At 41.6% G+C, this 15,386-nt stretch overlaps 1 protein-coding gene across 2 annotated transcripts; it reads right to left on the reverse strand.

Moving 5' to 3' along the window:
• Window positions 1-1,413: 1,413 nt before the first annotated feature.
• On the reverse strand, window positions 1,414-15,356 carry TRIP13 (thyroid hormone receptor interactor 13). Of its 2 annotated transcripts, none has more exons than XM_083473268.1 (14): window positions 15,215-15,356; window positions 14,272-14,378; window positions 13,394-13,559; window positions 12,371-12,500; window positions 11,333-11,388; window positions 9,762-9,852; window positions 9,286-9,358; window positions 8,450-8,513; window positions 6,542-6,628; window positions 6,099-6,205; window positions 5,419-5,572; window positions 3,746-3,858; window positions 2,497-2,566; window positions 1,414-1,897 (listed from the first exon to the last, which is right to left on the reverse strand). In XM_083473268.1, exons 1-14 carry the CDS (start codon window positions 15,329-15,331, stop codon window positions 1,802-1,804), a joined length of 1,431 nt encoding a protein of 476 aa, XP_083329394.1. In that variant the 5' UTR covers window positions 15,332-15,356; the 3' UTR covers window positions 1,414-1,801. The 2 variants fall into 2 exon arrangements, with proteins under 2 accessions (XP_083329394.1, XP_083329395.1); XM_083473269.1 differs by having other exon boundaries at window positions 14,272-14,374; window positions 15,215-15,323.
• Window positions 15,357-15,386: the final 30 nt, after the last annotated feature.

Genomic DNA, 15,386 nt, shown 5'->3' on the forward strand with positions numbered 1-15,386 from the left:
TGAGCACACTGCCTATTCTGGTTCCTTAACACCACATAGTCACGACTCAGAAAGTGTGGATTGGGATAGAGGATCAGGCCTTGTGATGGAGTTTCTACTTGTGGAGCAATGTGAAGGGGAGCCGGAGCCTCGAGAAGGGTAGCTGCACGTGACTATTACAAAGCTGTTGGGATGAGCTGTGCTTCTTCTGCCTCAATGCTAAGAAACTCATACAGGATTGGAAGCTGGGAGAATGGACAAGCCCTAAGCCTAAGGCTAAAGGGTCTGTGTCTGATAGGGTGGATGAAAGTCAGATTTAAATTGGATTCTTCTAAAAATAAATAAATAAATCAGAATTTAATTTCTTTAAAAATGTAAATAGTAAGGTTTCCTGTAAACACCAACTAGATTGGCATTAATATTGTGTGAATACAAATACACGCTAGCCCTACTGTTATTCTCTAAACCAAATCCCTGCCTGTACCAGATACACTGGGTTAAATATGTAAATGAAGAACCAATGTGATCATTTTTCCAATATGAACAATTACTCTCTGCCTATCGGACACAGGCATTTCATTTTCACCTGATGAAAGATAAAGGGCTCCAAGTCTGCCCAGTAATTATACTAGTGATCCTATACACTTTTATATCAATCGTTGTTAAATTGTGGCAGACTGAATAGCCAGAATTATATCCATTTCACAAGGCTTCTTTGTCTGCTCAGGGACAATTGTTGCTCAGCACCAGAGAGTGACTATTTGAGCCCAATTTGGAAGGCCTTAGGGATGGTGACATCCAAAGATGCTTGCCCATTCGCACGTCACCCCCCTGTTTCTCTTCTCCCCCCCCCCCAGCCCACCACACAGGCCCAGAGTCTGCTCCAGGGTTCTTGTTTTTGGGGAGGGGGGCTGCAGCTGGGAGGAGAAGCCCCGTTGTGCAGGCAGATTCCCACTCAGACTAAGCTGGATCAGTTGCCAATTATCATAGACTTTTACTAAGACTTAATGTGTTTCCCGCTGAAATGTTGTGAGGTAGATTTGCTGGTGTCCCGTATTTCGCATGTGCTAATCAGGAAGCAGAATGCATGAAGAACATTCTCCTGTCCTGCAGACTACAGAAACAGGCCCGGCAACATCTGATTAATCCACTAATGGCAAATCTACCAAGTAAATCTGCCCAATTCTGTGCCAAGTTCCTACTAGACGATAAGATTCCCAGTGTGACTTTGGCCGTTGCCAAGTTTCTGTCTGAGGTGGTCAGGATCAGAGATCAATTTGTATTAGACAAAAGTCAGAAACATGCCTAGTCTTATGATCTGTCCTATTAGTATCTGTGCTTTTAATGTACTTTGCATGCACTGAATTTCATCTTGTGGGTCAAAAGAATGGACTGAAAGACTAAGCTGGATCCCACCCATAATCAGCACATCTGTTTCGGCAGTATTTTTTTTTTTAATTTTGTTGACAATATTCTAGTTCAGAAAAATACCAGAAAATGATACAAATTACAGGTACACAAAGTGCAGAATTTCCGATACAGCTTTAAAAAATGTACATGAACAGTGACAAAAATAGTTATTTTTAGGAATTAATCAGGTTTACAGCTCAAATGAAATAAAGCTCTTCAATGTATATAAAGTCTCTATGCCTAAACTGCACTTGGAAACATATCATTGAAAAAACTATACATTTCCCTACTTCTTATTCAGGTTTTTACAGGTTCCTTAATAAATCCTAACAATCATGCAAAAAGACAATACAACAGAGTAACTAATGGAAGTGTTCTACTCAGTCAAGCGCTGGAGGAGGAAGGAGAATTGTCAAACGCAATCTGCAAGTTTTGCTCTTTCTTCAAATTGCTTGTCCACCACAAGTGACAAGGCTTGAAGGAAAGCTGTCGTTGTGACGTTAGGTGACTAGAATAAAAATAAAAGTAAAACCAGTGTCAAGGTAAGTGTATCCATCACATAAGGGAGGGAGGGACTGGCCCCATGGCATCAGCATTTTACAAGCAGAAGGTGAATTGATAAATTCCATCAAAACTGGGGGAAAGCCCATGGGCAATACAATGGTGCCCCGCAAGACGAATGCCTCACAAGACGAAAAACTCGCTAGACGAAAGAGTTTTCCGTTTTTTGAGTCATTCCGCAAGACGAATTTCCCTATGGGCTTGCTTCGCAAGACGAAACGTCTTATGAGTTCTTGCGAGTTTGTTTCCTTTTTCTTAAAGCTGCTAAGCCGCTAAGCTAAGCCGTTAATAGCCGCTAAGCCGCTAATAGCCGTGCTTCGCAAGATGAAAAAACCACAAGACGAAGAGACTCGCGGAACGGATTAATTTTGTCTTGCGAGGCACCACTGTAAATACATTAGAGCAAGTTCCAAAAGCCATATACAGAAGCCTGAAATGGGTCAACAAAGAGTAGGTGCCGTTGGCACCAAATCCCTGGGTCAGAGGAAGCCAGCAAGCGAACACGGCCCGTCCCTGCAGTAACAAGAACAAGGAGCAGGGCCTTACCTGAATGTAAAGTGCATGTGCCAGAAAAGGAAGTTTTCTTAAAACACGGCCGCTAAGTCCTTCACTTTTCCTGTATGAATACAGAAGAAGGAGAGGCATCAGGCTCACGTTCACAAATACAAGCGCATAAGGAAGTGCTAAGTGTGCTACAAATAGCAAAATTAGGATACAAGATTGGTTATTTCTACAACATCTCTTGTTGATGGTAGTCAGCGGCTGTGGTGTTCAGATCTGAGTCTCCCTTAGACCTAGTTCTCACAAAGAGCGGGTGAGGAGATAAGACTGTACTTGTTCAGACTGCAGGTGGGAACTCAGTTTTCCTACAGAAAGTTCCCTCTATGCTGATATTTGGATGTTGGGAGTGGGGAGGAGTTCTAAGCCTTGTCCAGAACCAGGGTGACTTCTTCCATTGCTTTTTTTGTAGGTATGTGCCTTGATGTATTTGACATGAAAAGCTGGTTTACTTTTTAAAAAGAAAAAATGTCTTCCTTTTGTTATTCTTGCAATTTACTTTGTGACAAGGAAAGGCATTTTGCAGATAAAGCGCAGCAACTATTGTTCACTATTGAATGTTTATTAATTATTTTAGAAAGTCTATTATTTTAGAAAATTATTTTCCCTGAGAAAGAGAGTGATGAAATATCAAGAAAAAGGACAGAACTAGCCTTAGATCACAGAAGCTACTAGACCAGGCTTCCTCAACCTCAGCCCTCCAGATGTTTTGAGACTACAATTCCCATCATCCCTGGCCACTGGTCCTGCTAGCTAGGGATCATGGGAGTTGTAGGCCAAAAACATCTGGAGGGCCAAGGTTGAGGAAGCCTGTCCTAGACCATAAAATGCAGTGGCCCACATACCTATGTTGATCACGGGTGGAAGAAGATGACCAGTTAATTTCCCTTTGGAAAGGCTTCCCCCTCCTGGGTCACCTGGACACAATTCATACTTGCATTTTCAGTGCTGCACTAAGTTATAATAGTTTTTCTCTAGCAAAAAGCTCATTAAAAATCAGGGAATTTTATTACCCTATTAGAAGCAGCATTATTTGCTTATTTTACCCCCCCCCCCAAAAAAGTACTAAACCTGCATAGATCCATCAAGAAACAGCAGAGGAGAATTTCTCACTTTGGCCTGTATTCTGAAAGCACAAGCATTTGATTTCATGGGAGAGTAAGTGAAGAACCACAACCTTCACTTTACTTGTGAGGGTAAAATTAAAAGACAGATTAAATGAAACCAGGAATCCTACCTTGAAATTTCTCTCAATATGAGACTCAGTTTCGACACATCACTGTCTAAATAACCGATCACCTCCAGCTCACGGAGTGTCAGCAGCTGCTGTCGAGGATATATTATCTGGCACTTGGGGAGGAAAAAGACCTTATCTGGAAGAAATGTATAAATCTCACAAGCGCATTACTACTCAAAACATAGCAAAGGTTGGGGGGAACACACAGCCTCACTCCAACTGGAACTCCCTCCCAAGGGAGGTGAGACTGGCTCCACCTGGGTTCACCTTCAGGTGGGAAGTAAAAACAATGTCTATTCCACACAGCTCTTAATGATTTGCAGATTGTGGAGGTTATTCCACTCCTCAGAGTTTTGCTTACACACACACACACACACTGTTCTTTTCTCAATCTGGTTTGTTTGAATGTTTTGTATACCACCTTGGGGGCCCTGGTTACAACCCAAAAACAAATTACATTTTTTATTTTAAAAACTCCCCACATGCTGTCTACTAGCAGCTCACCAATATCTAGCGCAGGTAAGTAACATAATGAGCATTCAGAGGTAAATGATGGAACAACGATAATCAAACATCTGTAAGCAGAAAAGCAACAACAGGAACAAATATATCCAAGGTATGCAAACACCAAGGTATGGAGAAACAGGTTTTTATTTTCATTTTTTGAAAAAACCAAAAGGTTCTTAAAACCGTGAAAAGTGGCAGAAACAAACTGCTCATGCCTCCCTCCCTCTGCTGTGAAACAGATGCTCTGGGCTCATGTGGGGTGGAGAGGAGAGAAGGAATGTGTTCCATTTCCTTTAAGGGTCAGGTTGCTCATTCAAAGGGAACAATGACTTCCCTATTCCAGGGCTGAGAAAAAGGGAGAGAGTTGAGACGCCCCTAGGATTTTCCCCATGGCTCTACTGAGCTTCAGCAACTGCCCAGTCCTTTTCTCCTCCTCCCCTCAGAAGGGTGGCAGGTGATCACAAGATAGCCCTCCCTTTATAGCTGGATGGGAGGTGGTGAAAGCCTGGGCACCCAATCGGACAGCTCAGCAAACCTCACCTTCTCTCACAGCCAGGGGAAAGCCAGAGCCAGCCTGACCACACTGTCACTTGCTATCCCCTCTGCACTGACTTGGGGCTGGCTCCTGCTTGAGCAAAGAGGGCTTTGAAGTCTCTGTTGGGATGCATCTGGGGAGACGGGGGCATTTGGCAGGCCCCAGCTGGCTCCAGCCACCGGCCAGCAGCCGGGCGAACTCCGGTTCTCAGAACAGCATCTATCAGCAACTCGAGCCTCAGAAGCCCTCAGAGACTGAGCACACTCTAATCAGCAGAGTTAATAACTTGTCACAATGGAAGTGGCGGGCAGAGGCATATATAAGCATATTTACAGGCGTTTATTCAGCATCAGGAACAAAGGGAAAACATGTCTGCTTCCCTTCGTGTCCCAGCAAACAGCAGCATAGCAAAAGCAATATACAACGGAAGTCCCCAGCAGACTGTGCTGGAAGTAAACAGACATGTGACATACAACAATCCACACATCTGTTCTAAAGGAACTATATCCTAACAGTCTCACACATACACAGCGTTTTACTGTGAGGGCCCACGTTCTAATGTTTTGTTGGAATTCTAGGATGCTAGTCGTGCCTGTAAGGATTTGATACAATGTGGATGATAAGAGCTTACCTTCATTAGTTCCTCCAAGCAAGAAAGATATATTTTGAACACTGCTTCAGCAGAAGGTGGGCCAATGTATTGCTTGATATCAGCTCTGTCCACAAAGGCCATATCAATTTTCTCCGTGATATTTGAGGTCGTCAAGATAACTACATTAGGATACCTTTAAGAAACACACACAGGTGTTGTAACACTCATTTCATAGGTTCAACACTTGAAAGTTTCCACTGTCAATTATATTTGCATTGATAGCCTCTTGGGTACATGGCTGGTGACTGCACCTGAAGGATTTAATCTGAAATTTTTGCCATGCCACTCTGCGACTACAATAGCTAAGAACGTACTTTGAATCTAAAAGGTGAAAGCTGAGGTTTAGAGGACTCCAAAGGACACTGGGACTGCACATCAGTGTTGTGGGGATACCTACTGCCTCAACAACTAAAGGGACCCACTCAGAACTGGACAAATGAATCTGGATGCTTTCCAATGAAACCTGGATGGAGCAATTATCCTGTAAGAATGGCAAATATCATCTGATCGTATTTTATGCCAGATGGGAGGATATAAACATTGCCTTATTAGGACCTACTAATCAGATCTTGTAAAGTAGCTCCTTTGCTTTTGTGCCTTCCAATTGTTCCTAGGCAATTTATACCCTTCCAGAAAAAGTTATAAATGTAGCTTGTTACCTTTTGATCTGATCGATTTGTGTCAAGACTGCATTTACAACCCGGATGGCATCAGAAGGTTCTGTCCCTGCCCGAAAAGCGCTACGTGCTGCTGTGAGACTTTCCACCTTAAACAAACAAACAAAAGTATATCTCTCTCAGATTTTTAGGAACAGTAATCACAGTAGCACATGTATTTAATGTGTGTACAGCTACTCTGTCCTACATTCAGGAAGCATCCATGCAAAACAACTCAATCAGTCACATTTAGGACTTTCCTAAACTACAGCAACTCTCAAACACCATTATCATAAATGTAAAAAGGGACTAAAAATAAGTTATGCTAAAATATGATAATCTTCTTGCCAATCAAAATTGCCCCTTCTGTCATTTTATCTCCCACCATGACCCAGAAATGTAATGCAGCCAATGTTTTAACATTTAAAATGATGCTGTGGCCATACCTCATCGATCAGTACAAATACAAGGGCATCTTTGTCATCAATTAATTCTTGAATCTTCTGGAACATTTTGGTAACCAGTTTGCCACTCTGAGGGGGAAAAATGGATGTGTATAAAATAAGGCATTCCTTTCTGCTCTCCCAGCCTTGCCATTTGGCACTTTCCCAATCACCTCTGGTGACCAAACATGGCCACTTGCTGCTGCCGTCACAACAGCTATAGCGGCAGCAGAAACAGAACTGTTTTTGACCTGTGGGCTCGACCTCCCTTGGTGAGGATGATGGAGAACCTGAAAAGGGGTGTTAACATTCTAGCAGGGCGCAGGGCCATGAGGCAGATGGGGCCTCCACGAAGCCTAGGCGGCAGAGGATACTCATGGAATTTGCAGGTGAGACTGCACACACAGTGCTCCCCATCTGGTTTAGAAGGAACAAACATTTTTTTGCTAACAGGGAGCATCAAGCAGAGTTGCTGATTTGTTCCCATTGTAGTTCCTTCTCTGAGGTTTTAGGAAAAGGTAAGACAATGTGTTCCTCTTCTAGCACCACAATCCACTGTGTTCAGTTGGACTTATTCCCAGGTGAGCAAGTACAGAATTGCAGTCTTAGACAATATGCTAAATCAGGGATCAGCCATAAAACCTCTCTCTCACCAGATATTAGGTGGTGAAGGCTGTTAACTTTTTCTTCCGGGAAAAGAACATAGCACCAAAGGAAGCTGGAAGACGGACACTCTTTCCCACTTCCTTTTTCAGCTCTATGTGCTTTTCAGGAATCAGAGTAGTTCTACTGGATCCAGGCTTTACGCAGATCCCTTGTATTTACGGAAATACCTTTGATTACAATGCAGACAGACCCCCTGACTAGCACTACTGAACTTGCAAAGTCACGAAATGTTGCAAATTAGAACAACGGACTCATAATACATCTTTAACCACTGAAAGAACAATTATTGTCAGGACATGGAAATCGTTACAATTGTTACTCATGGAGCAGCAATTTGCCCAACAGCGTTACTGGAAAAATTGACGCAAAAATTAAAGAAGCAAGAGGTCAAAAGAAACATGAGAATTTTTATGTAGCCCAATGTGTCTTTATTGATTACACAAATAATGAGGTATATGGTAGAACAGAACCCAAAGCTTGCAGCACAGTTGGCGTGCATGAAGTACACATTTTATTTTCTTCCTTCTTCTCTTCCTCACCCCCTTCCTATAAATACTTATTGTTACTGATACAAAATACATTTTACTCATGGTCACCAATCTAAGCAATGCACAATCATTACATATCTCTTATAACTAATAATTTTGCTTTATATACTTTGACACAACTTTGTCAATATATTTAGAAATGTGGGTTTTTTTTAAAAAAAAGTGTTGTGTGTGCATGTTTTCTGTCTCTCAGAGAGGCCTGATCCAAGCAAGGGAAGGGGAAGAGAAGCGACTGGAGGGAATAGTATCCATGGCACTTTCTCAGAAATCCAAATGTGGCCTAAAAGGTTGTCAATTGCTGCCATAGCCCAAGTACATGTTGCAGAGATATCCTGGTGGTGCAAGAAGCAGAAGGCTGGAGAAAGGATAGGGTTCCTGTGCTAAAAGGAGGGTTAGCCATTCACTCCACTTATTAAGGCTCTGCAATTTTTCTTACTGTGTATTGTCGCATGAGGTAATTCTCCACAATCCACTTCATTTTGTCTAAAGGGCTGTACTGGAGAACATTATTTTCTCTGCATCAGGTTCATGGATACAATATTTACTTTTACACCAAAAAGTAAAAAGAACCGTGTGCTAAAACACAGCATAAGAACCCTAACTACTGGACAAATTTGACAGTATCTTTAAACCACTGCATAGGCAGGAAACATTCTCCGAATCACAAAACTGCTAAGAATGTTGCATAAATACTTACCTCGGAAAACCACTTGGAGAAGAGGCTATGGCTGTTTATCTCTATCAGCTGTCCATAGCGATATCTAAAATTGAAGTGAAAAATCAGCTCAGTAAAAGCAGGAGAATCATTATTGCTGCTGGTGCTCATATAGCTCAAAGTGCAGGAGTGCAGTCATAACCCTGCAGAAAGTGAAATTAAGTTGAGGGCAAGGGCTGCAGCCTGACGCTCCACTTGCAAATGGTCCCTGGGTCAGTCCTCAGTGGCATCTGCAGGCAGAGCGGGGAGTCTGCAACGCTGGGGAGTCACTGTCAACAATGCTGAGTGAGGCAAACAAATGCTCTGACGGCACAGGACAACTTCCTATGTTTCCACCTTATCCGTAAGGGCATTTCCCCAAAGACCCTGGTGAAATCTAAGTTCACGCAGCATGATCCAGCCCGTTAACTTTCCCATTAAAGCTGCAAGCACCTAAGTATGTGCTCAGATCCCCACTGAAAACGCGCTCAACTTGTCATTATAAAAAGTGCTCAACTTATCATTATTTGTTAAATAATTTAGAATTTCAATAGCTAAGTTATTTCAATTACTTTGGGACATAATATTTTCTCACTTTCTAATACAAATGCATAGCATTGCTTTTAATTTCTTCCACCCAAGAGTTCATCTTGCCAGTGAGGAGGCACAAAACAGAGGGAAGATGTCCGAGGAACAATCCGCTGGAAAATTCTCTCCTGCAAGTCACAGGAAAATGAAAAGGAGCTGCATAGCACAGGAATAGTCTACTTTTGAAAAGCAGAGCTCTTAGACTAGGTACTATTTTAATTTTTAAGATACCAAACAGTTATCTGAATTACCTATGAGAAAGTCTAATAGTCAGCTTCTGGGCCAGTGCTTTACATAGCGAAGTTTTACCAGTTCCTGGAGGACCTGCAGTTAAAGTACAGAAAACTTAAATATTGAACACATACCTAATTTTGTAAGTTGCTTTGAGTTACTTTTAGCCCCCCCCCCCCAAAAAAAGGCAGGGGCTAACAAGTTTAATCATCATCTCCAACTAAAGTGAGGTTTTGGCCTTTGCATGCTTCATATCTTTGATGAAACTGAAGCAATTTACTTCTGTCTAGTATTTTAAGACTCCTTTCGTACATTAAAATATACACTAGCTTGTGGTTTGGTTCAACAACCACAAACCATGGTTAAAGTAAACCATGGCTATATGTCACATACAAATGAGGCCAGGACACATGAAGTGCTTTCAACACTTTAAGGGTGCTATATAAAGCCTATAAGTACTTCAGTCAAGTATAAAACAGTAAAATTTAAACTTTACCATGCAGAAGAACAACTCTATTCCACGATATCAAGTTGCTGTTGACATTTCTGTCAGAGAACAGTAATGTTGTAGTCACATAATCTAATAGCTAATTGAGCAGAGAGAGAGAGAGAGAAAGGGGTGTGGGGAGAGAAATAAAATTCCTCATTATAACTGAATTATTCAGTTGTTGTTTTTAAAATGAAGCACTCTATTTTTCTCAATGATGGCAAAAAGGAGGTGTGAACAGTAACCACCACGTTGGAACCTCAGAATCCAGTATTGCGTTTGCAGGCAAATAACAAAAGACTTTCAAGATCAATAGGCAATAAAAACTAACACCTATAGCTGTGAAATTTGTCAGATATCCTGCTACCTCTGGAATTTCCAATATATTTACATAACGCTTGCACAAACATTCATTTCCACTATTTGTTTTGTTTTTTGTTTGCTGTTAATGTCTTGTGCCTTTTCTGGAAGACATTTCTAAAACAGTCTGTTGAAATATTAATGTAGTATTGCATCCCATTCGCAAAACCATTGTGTTCAGAAGATTTCTTTCCTTGGAAGAGTCACAGGCATGATTAACTATGTAAGGATCTTGAAAGACATTTTCCTGCACACCAGCAAACAAGTTGGACACTTACACTGCACGTGTAAGAAAAGGAAAAATGGAGGGAGCTGTATTTTGCAAAAAGTTTACGATGGAAACTTAGAGCTGACTCTTCCTCATCCTTTATTATTTATGGAGTGAACTGAGTAATGCTAAGAGGACTCGGAATTTAATTTAATTGGAAGTATAATTGCTCATACATCTTCAGTTGGAAGGAAGGATGAAAGGAGTCTGTGAACTGCAAAGGAACGGATAAGGTTCTTTACTGAGTCATCTACAGTTTGACAGACCGCTCTTCTTCCCAGGCTGAGAGGGAAAATGGTGAAAACATATTATCTACTGGGATAGAGTGACTTTTGCAGCTGTTAAAGTTGCAAAACAACGAAGCATGGGATGGAGCGACAAAGAAATTTCTGGAACCACAATGGGATATCAGCACTGCCTAAGGCATGACGGATAACAGCAACAATCGGTGGAAAGAAAGATATAACATCTTACAAGGACACGAAGAAACACCACAGACGGAATAATTGCCACACAGGAAGAACAAGAATATAGTTTGAGTTCCTAACTTGTAGTTTTATAAATCATTTAATGTGTCAACACAAATAGAAATTATGAATATTGCAGTTGTTGTATAAGGGATTAATATTATGACCTGTATGTAACTGAAATTAATAAGATTTTGGAATGCAGAAATAAAGAAAATCATCAAACCATCAAATCTAGCATGCAGGGGGTCACTTTATCTAAATTATATAACTGGGTATTTGAATGATTGGTATTATAAATTGGTACTGTTATAATGAGACTATTATTGGACTGTAATTGAAAACTAATTTTAAAAAATTATAAAAAACAAACAAACTGCTTCTGAACAAGCCTGAGTAAGAATGAACAACTCATCTAGTTCAGTGAAAGTTTACAATGAAGAACCGTTTATATCCCAGATAAAAACTTAATACTTTCAACTTACATCTGATTTTATCTCAGCATCATAAATAAGGCTCTCCCATAGACCATGGAATTCAGCTGAAACATAGAACCATTATACATCATTTCCAATGTGTGGTTTTGCAAATCAAGATATCATTTTTAAACCCAACAACCCATTTGCTACTTAATGAATTACACCAACTTTGGTGGTGCTGCAGTGCTGCATTCTCTGCACTGAACACACTTATGAACACACATACATAGGATCACATATTTCTTATTCCATTTAAGACAACATGATGCATTTTAACCTTGGTGTGGGACCTGTTCCCTTCCAAATGTTGCTGGACTCCAGCTCCCATCAGCCCCAGCCAGCATGGCCAAAGATTCCCCATCTGCAATCTAATCACCTGTAAATTTGAGTCAAGTTATGGAAAGAGCTTTTTGAGCCCTCCACCTTGCTTACTGGGCTCTGGGAAGTTTGTGTGAGATCTAGGACTCCTGTCGCTCTTCATTTATTTTCATGCATCGCTGCAATTGTAGAATCATAAAGTTGGAAGGGACCACTAGGATAATCTAGTCTGGGGTAGGCAACCTACCCACAGGGGCGGCCCACGGGGATCGTTTAACTGGCCCACAAGCTGCCCCCGAACCAAGCTGCCCACTCGGCAAGTCCCTGCGTGCATGTGTGCAGACGCCGGAAAACGTGGGTGTGCATACTCACATGCGCCCGCAATCCGGCCCACGGAGGGATCTCCGCTGGAGTGAACCAGCCCAGGCGAGGTAAACCTTGCCAACCCCTGATCTAGTCCAACCCCCGTAATGCAGGAATCTTTTGCCCAACATGGGGCTCAAACCCCGATTACAAGTAAGTGGCAGGACCAGTGAACTCTAATTTAGTGTTCTATGTAGTTTTCAATTTCTTGCTTGCTCCCATCACAGTTTTAATCTAAATCTGTCCCTGCCCACATAAATAATCAAACCATCCTTCTACTTCCTCTTGACTAGTACATTCTAATCCTATGCTGTTCCAACTCCATCAGGACCATCTTAAAAACTATAAATAATTTTAAAATACCTGCTGGTAACACCCAGTGATTAGCCGCAACAATATTCTCATCCTCTGCCTCCAGATTTTCAGCACTGGGCCCTTCTTCACCGAGATGAAAAATGTGTAATGAAAGGTTGCACTTACTCAGATCTATTGCCTGTAATGAAGAGGAAAAACCACATGAGAACTCTCTGGCAAGCAATCTGCATACATCTTTTAAGATAACTTTTGTTAAAGCAAGGTAAAGTGTCCAGTTTCTCAAGTGGTGGTAAAAATTGTCTGAGGTAGTTTTCAAAGAAGAAGAAGAAGAGGAGTTTGGATTTGATATCCTGCTTTATCACTACCCTAAGGAATCTCAAAGCGGCTAACAATCTCCTTTCCCTTCCTCCCCCACAACAAACACTCTGTGAGGTGAGTGAGGCTGAGAGACTTCAGAGAAGTGTGACTAACCCAAGGTCACCCAGCAGCTGCATGTGGAGGAGCAGGGATGTGAACCTGGTTCACCAGATTACGAGACTACCGCTCTTAACCACTACACCACACTGGCTCCCAAAGGAGTCTGGCCTAGTCTAATTAAACTTACCATGAATTATAAGCCCTTATCTATACATGGAAGAGAATGAGGTGGTAGCGTGAACTTCACCACTTCAGACTGTAGGAGGAAAATACAATTTTCAATGCTCCCTCTTGCGGGTAGTGGTGTGTGCAGCGAACACTCTTCATATTAAGAAAAAGTGGCACTTCTGGGAGAAATGCTGTTGTCCACCCATTCTCTGTCATGTCAGTTTTCTATCTGGCATTCTATTTTCACACGAGCATTCAAAACTGAAAACTTACACAATGCATGCATTCTCCAGTAGCAGTTGGAAAAGGGGAGCCAACAATACAGGGGAATTTGGATTGCAGAAAGCATTCATGATCCAGACAAATGCACTTAACAGCAATTGTAGTGGACGTTACCTCCGCTTTCATGATCTTATTTAATAGTAACAAGCTGCAGCCTTCCACACACCCCATAAGTTTTGAATAAGGTAAGCCATAAGGTAATACCTGTCTTTCCTTCAACTTTAGCTCTGTGTCCACAACTGCAATGGACTGCACATTATTTGTCAGGAAATAATCATCAAACTCAGTCCATTTGTAATCACCAAAGACCACAGGATGCCTTTCTAGTAGTTTTAAGACACCCAGTTTGATATCCTCTTTCTTTGCAGTGCTGGGTAAAAGAGAAAAACATCATAACTTCAGGCATAACCGTTACAGCTAGAAAAGACCTGGTGCAAGGAGACCCCACCCACTCAGAGGCTGTGAAAAGTATGCCCAGCAGCGAACCCTCACACTCTTGATTATGGTATCCTACTAGGGATTGAGCAAGCTGCTCTCAGGTGAAGGGCCTCCAGAAAGAGAAAAATATAAAACAAAATCTACCTTCAGCTTCACTGTAACTGTACAGAGGAAAGGTCCCCTGCCATCAGCCAAATGGGCACAGGTGAAAATATGCTTTTTAGCCACAAGTATACAAAAGTAACAAAAGTTACCAACGTAACTGATTCTCCTCCTGAAAATACGATTTCCTTAATCTTTAGAATGTGGAAGATAGCAAAGTTCTGTGGCAGATCATTTACGTTGCATGAAGGTCCTATGTGCAATTTTCAGTATCTCTGAAAGTTATCTTGGAGTGTTGGGGGCTAGATGGACCAATGATCTGTATAAGGCAACTCACAGAACTTGCAGCAACTTCATTAAGAAATAAGGCTGTTTTTTCTAAACCTTTTATACAGTGTGGATGAGATCCACACATGGTTTTGAGCCCCACCATGTCTAGTCAGCTTCTGGGACTTATTGTTTGTGACCCCCGCTTCAGCACATGACATTCTGCTGCAGGTGAGGATGAAAGGGGTTTCTGAAATGGAAATTTTTACACCAACCTGTTTGATTTTTGATGAACTTCTACATGTATCTGCAAGGATTCACATCCATTGTGAAGAGCCAGTTTTAAGTCACCTGCAGCTTTGTCCATTTCATAGAAACCTAACTGGAAAAATAAATAGACGTTATACTATATCTAAGATCTGGGAGATCCTAATTGTCAACTGTAAAAATATTGGTTTAGTGTAGTGCTCATTTTCCCCTTCAACCCTAGTGTCAATTCTATCAAATTTATATCATTCACGTCAAAGCAACTGTGATAATTTGTAGAAAATGATGGTAGAATTGCAATGTTCAATCTGAGGAATATGTCTTCAAGGTAGTAAATAACTGATCACATGACAGAAATAGAAAAACTATATGGAGCTATCTCCCCTGCTCTCTGTTTCCTCTTGTATGTGATTCATGAGATGTAATTTTTGCACACAAAGGTACAACACCCCCCCCAAAAAATGTGATTGAGGAGTAGTCTAGAAGTAGCAAAGCAACCTGAATACCAATGGCATCGTTATGAAAAATTTAGGCTAGCTGCGTTCAGGCAATACATGTCATGTGACTTTCCCCACAATAATACAGATGCTATCATCTATATTACCAAAATATCGCTTGTGTTAAGACAATAACGTTAAGCTTTCTGGGTTAATTTGTTAGACAGGTAATTTGAACTGCTTTATCGAAATGGGGGGGGAGGGGAATCCTCGCCTTTCTTGATGCTTTTTATATATATTCTGTGTTTTGATGTTGTGAGCCGCCCTGTGATCTTTGGGTCAAGGGAGGCATGCAAATTTAGTGATGACAGATAGATAGATAGATAGATAGATAGATAGATAGATAGATAAAACAAAGCAACCACCAGCTCCCGACAACAACGTCATATTATTATTATTATTATTATTACTGGCCATTTATTATTTATTTCCCTTTATATGGTGGGGGGCTCACCTCGACCGAGAGAGAGGCCGGGGCTTCTCCGGGATTCTCTCGCCACTTCCTTCCGCCTTCCAGCCTCCAAAAGTCGAAATTCCCGCCCTTCTCATCCCCGGCCGCGTCGCCTCCCATTTTCGTCACTTCCGGCCCCGCCCTTCCCCCTGGGTCGAGAAGAGACGGCTTCCTA

Source organism: Podarcis liolepis (assembly GCF_965112155.1).
Source record: "Podarcis liolepis genome assembly, chromosome: 13".
Classification (NCBI taxonomy): Eukaryota; Metazoa; Chordata; class Lepidosauria; order Squamata; family Lacertidae; genus Podarcis; species Podarcis liolepis.